Here is a 3,435-nt window from a genome sequence, read left to right on the forward strand (position 1 = left end):
GTTTGAGAATAATTGTCAACAACAAGAAATTATAGTTTATATAGATGTATTTTGTTAGAATGTTTGAGAATAATTGTCAACAACAAGTACATTCTATCAGAATTTATAGTTTTTATTCTCTTAGAATGCATTGAATTTTTTAATTTTTGAAACTTGATTATGTTTTCTTTGTGGATTTGGGTTTTGAAGAGGCTAACATTGATGTGGAGAAGGAAGAAAACATAGAGAACGAGAGTGTATTATACCAGAATTTGTTATGCTACAATGTATAAAGTGTTGCTAAAAAATAATATTCTATTAGTATAGATTAGTGTTTTTGTTAGATTGTGATGTTTTTTTTCTTTTTTCTTTCAGAATGTTGTTATTATTCAATTAATCATAATCATACAATGTAATTATTTGGATATTATTAGTTTAAGAATTGATTTTGTGTATTCTTTTTAGAATGTATTTAGTAGTTTATGGTTTACATTCTGTCATTCTGACAGAATATAATCGATGAATATATTTACTAGTTTATGGTTAACATTCTACCATTCTGATAGAACAAAATCGAATTTCTAATTTTGAATTAATTTAAAATATTCAGATTTTTAAAAATAAAGGAAATAATTATCCCTAAAAATCCGAAAATTTCCTTTTTTAATATAGGTTAATTGACTAAAATGCCCTTATGCTGAAATTTGTGTGATTATATGGTATATGTTATCCTATTCTACTATCATAGACCCTCAGATCATTACCTTAGATTATATTCCATCCGATGGTCTAGATCTGTGCATTCTGGCACACAATAGTTACTAGAAACAAAATAACCTAACCCTATATATATATGCCTAGGTTATTCTATTCAAACTAATTATTGTGTTATTGTATGCATAAATATGGGCCAATCATTTTACTTATTTTAAGAAAGTGATTAATACATATTATCAAATTAAAAATAATCGAAAAATATCATCTAGTTTAACTAGAAGGGTATTTTAGTCAATTAACATAGATTTAATAAAGGAAGTTTGCATATTTTAAGGGATCATAGATTCTATTAATTTTAAAAATCTGATTTTACGAATTATTAGGTTTTTAATTCGGACATTCTGATAGAATATATTTGAATATATTCAAAAATAAAAAAATTCTTGAACCATAAAATAATAAAAATATTCTTGAACATATTTTTCTTGTAGAATAACAAATTCTCGAACCAGCAATCGAAGAATTAAAAAAAATATATATATATTAAGTCTTATAGAATACATGTAACAATTGCTAAGAAATACATTTATTGTTAAAGAATAAATTAAAAAATCTTTCAAAACGGGAAAGAAAACATCAAAATCTAACAACTACTAATACATTCTAAAAGAATAATGTGGTCCGTTTCAATTTTCTGGTCCGTTCTTCAAGCATCAACTTCTGTGATTCCAACAGAATTGGAATTCATGATTCCATTCCAACATAATTGGTATTCATGATTCCATTCTAATAGAACTGGAATCTCACTAATATTTTTCATTGAATCATCTACATAAACATACTTGATACCTTTTCAGAATTCAACCTTGTCAAGATCCTGCATTGTCCACATAAATGAAGTGTTAAATTAGAAAAAAAATATAAATGGAAATATGAATCAATTCATAAAATGCAGCCAAAAAACTGGTCAAGAACAAATTGTACCTTTTAGAGCAATTGACATGTTCAGAACCCATAACTTTAGGATAGAGTTCAAGCTTTTAGACCAAATTTGCCTCTTTTATCATCATACATCAGACTCCATTAAAAATATTTTTTAATATGACGTCATCATATGCAACAACTTTTGCATGGCTTCGAATTAAAGCATTCCATTGAAATTTTCATTTTAAAAAACCAATAAAATTGTAAAAATATGTACATTTGCATACAGTTTTATAATAATATTAAAAATGAAAATATAAATAACCTGTGAGCCTTTTCGCCATTTCCTCATTGGTATAATAGAAGACATCCTAGGATTATAGCGACCTTCTTTCATATCAAGAAAGCTTAAACACAAGAACATAAACCCAAGATCAATACACAGACCAGAGTAAAATTACTTATATACCCTTTATAGAATGAAAAAAAAAGAGAGGTTTAATTTAAATTTTAAAATAAGGGATTATTACAAGAGATGGTTGCCCACTTACCTGTCCACAAAACTTTTAGAAGAGCCCATGAGATAGTTGTAAATATAGGTAAAATTGTACAAGGGAACACAGCTGTAGGAAAAGGGTAAAATGGTAATTTACTCTGATTTGCAACAGTCTTTTAAGGATATACTTACCTGTCTGATAAGAGAAGAAATCTCTGGTTTGCTGGATTTTCAAGAGCTGCTTGAAGAAGCAATCTTTCGGCTTCAATCATGGTTGATTCACCCCAATCTATTGATTTGATGATTATAAAGATAAAGAATTTATAGAACATTAGGAAAGAAATACAAAGAGGAATCTTTGATTACCTTGATGCTGTTGCTTAACTGTCGATTGTAGAAGAAGCTGGACCTTGTGGTGGTCTCATCGAATATGAAACCAGGCTCCGAATGAGCATAAATTGAGTAATTCGCTGCATCAACATTCTGCACATATGTTAAATAGATGAAACAGGTGGTGCTCTTTTCATCATAGTTTCTGGGATTTTGAAAACAATGAAGATGAAATAGGTGGTGCTCTTTTCATCATAGTTTCTTCTAGTATCTCCGCTTCTTAGGGTAAATTCATGGTGATGTGTATATAGACCATAGATGTAGCTTCCTGAAGAATTAGGGAAAACTTAATGGGTACTAAACTTTATGGGCACTTCAATGGAGATGTGAGAACGTGTGTACTGCGTGAATCTCAAAATCATTCTGGCGTCTCTATTTTCTGTTAAATAGAGATGATCAAGAAGAGAGAACAGAGTACGTAGGGATGCAATGTGCAACGTTGGGGCAGTGATTGAGAAGACGCGTTAGTACGACAACAAAAATCATGTATGTAAGGGTTAACGGAGGAACTCGGTGGATGTGGTTCAAGGGTTGGTGATGACGGTGACCTGGAGGGACATGGTCGGAGATGAGATCAAGAAGGCCTAGGGCAGATCATCGAAGATTGATGCCACCTTACCTCGTGAGCTGCTTCTGCTTATTTGTCGACAAAGATCCCGTCAATTGCCCCCATTGATATACTGATCCCTTAGCTTGATCTAATGAGCAGTTGAAGATGAATGGGTACATTCAGATTCAGAAATCGATTTCAATTATTGATGGGGATCGGTGGAAGGTTTTTTTATGGTGGAATAGGGTTTTTAACAGTGAACGGCCGTGTATATAAGAATGAGAAGAAATTAGGTCAAAGTCAAAATAACTAGCATAGTTTTAGGAAGTATTTGTGGAAGTTATTTATAAAATTGCTTTATTACCCTTATTTATTTATT

The 3,435-nt window shown here is 30.5% G+C and overlaps 1 protein-coding gene across 1 annotated transcript; it reads right to left on the reverse strand.

The window, feature by feature from the left end:
* Nucleotides 1–1,310: 1,310 nt before the first annotated feature.
* Nucleotides 1,311–3,235, reverse strand: LOC111879082 (glycosyltransferase BC10; the record flags this gene model as incomplete). The annotated part of the gene is made up of 7 exons (XM_023875559.1): nucleotides 3,126–3,235; nucleotides 2,478–2,651; nucleotides 2,309–2,404; nucleotides 2,172–2,243; nucleotides 1,950–2,027; nucleotides 1,818–1,854; nucleotides 1,311–1,346 (listed from the first exon to the last, which is right to left on the reverse strand). Coding segments are annotated over exons 1-7 (603 nt in total), but the record flags the coding sequence as incomplete, so codon positions are not given.
* Nucleotides 3,236–3,435: the final 200 nt, after the last annotated feature.

This window comes from Lactuca sativa, chromosome 3 (genome assembly GCF_002870075.4).
Source record: "Lactuca sativa cultivar Salinas chromosome 3, Lsat_Salinas_v11, whole genome shotgun sequence".
In the NCBI taxonomy this organism is placed as follows: Eukaryota; Viridiplantae; Streptophyta; class Magnoliopsida; order Asterales; family Asteraceae; genus Lactuca; species Lactuca sativa.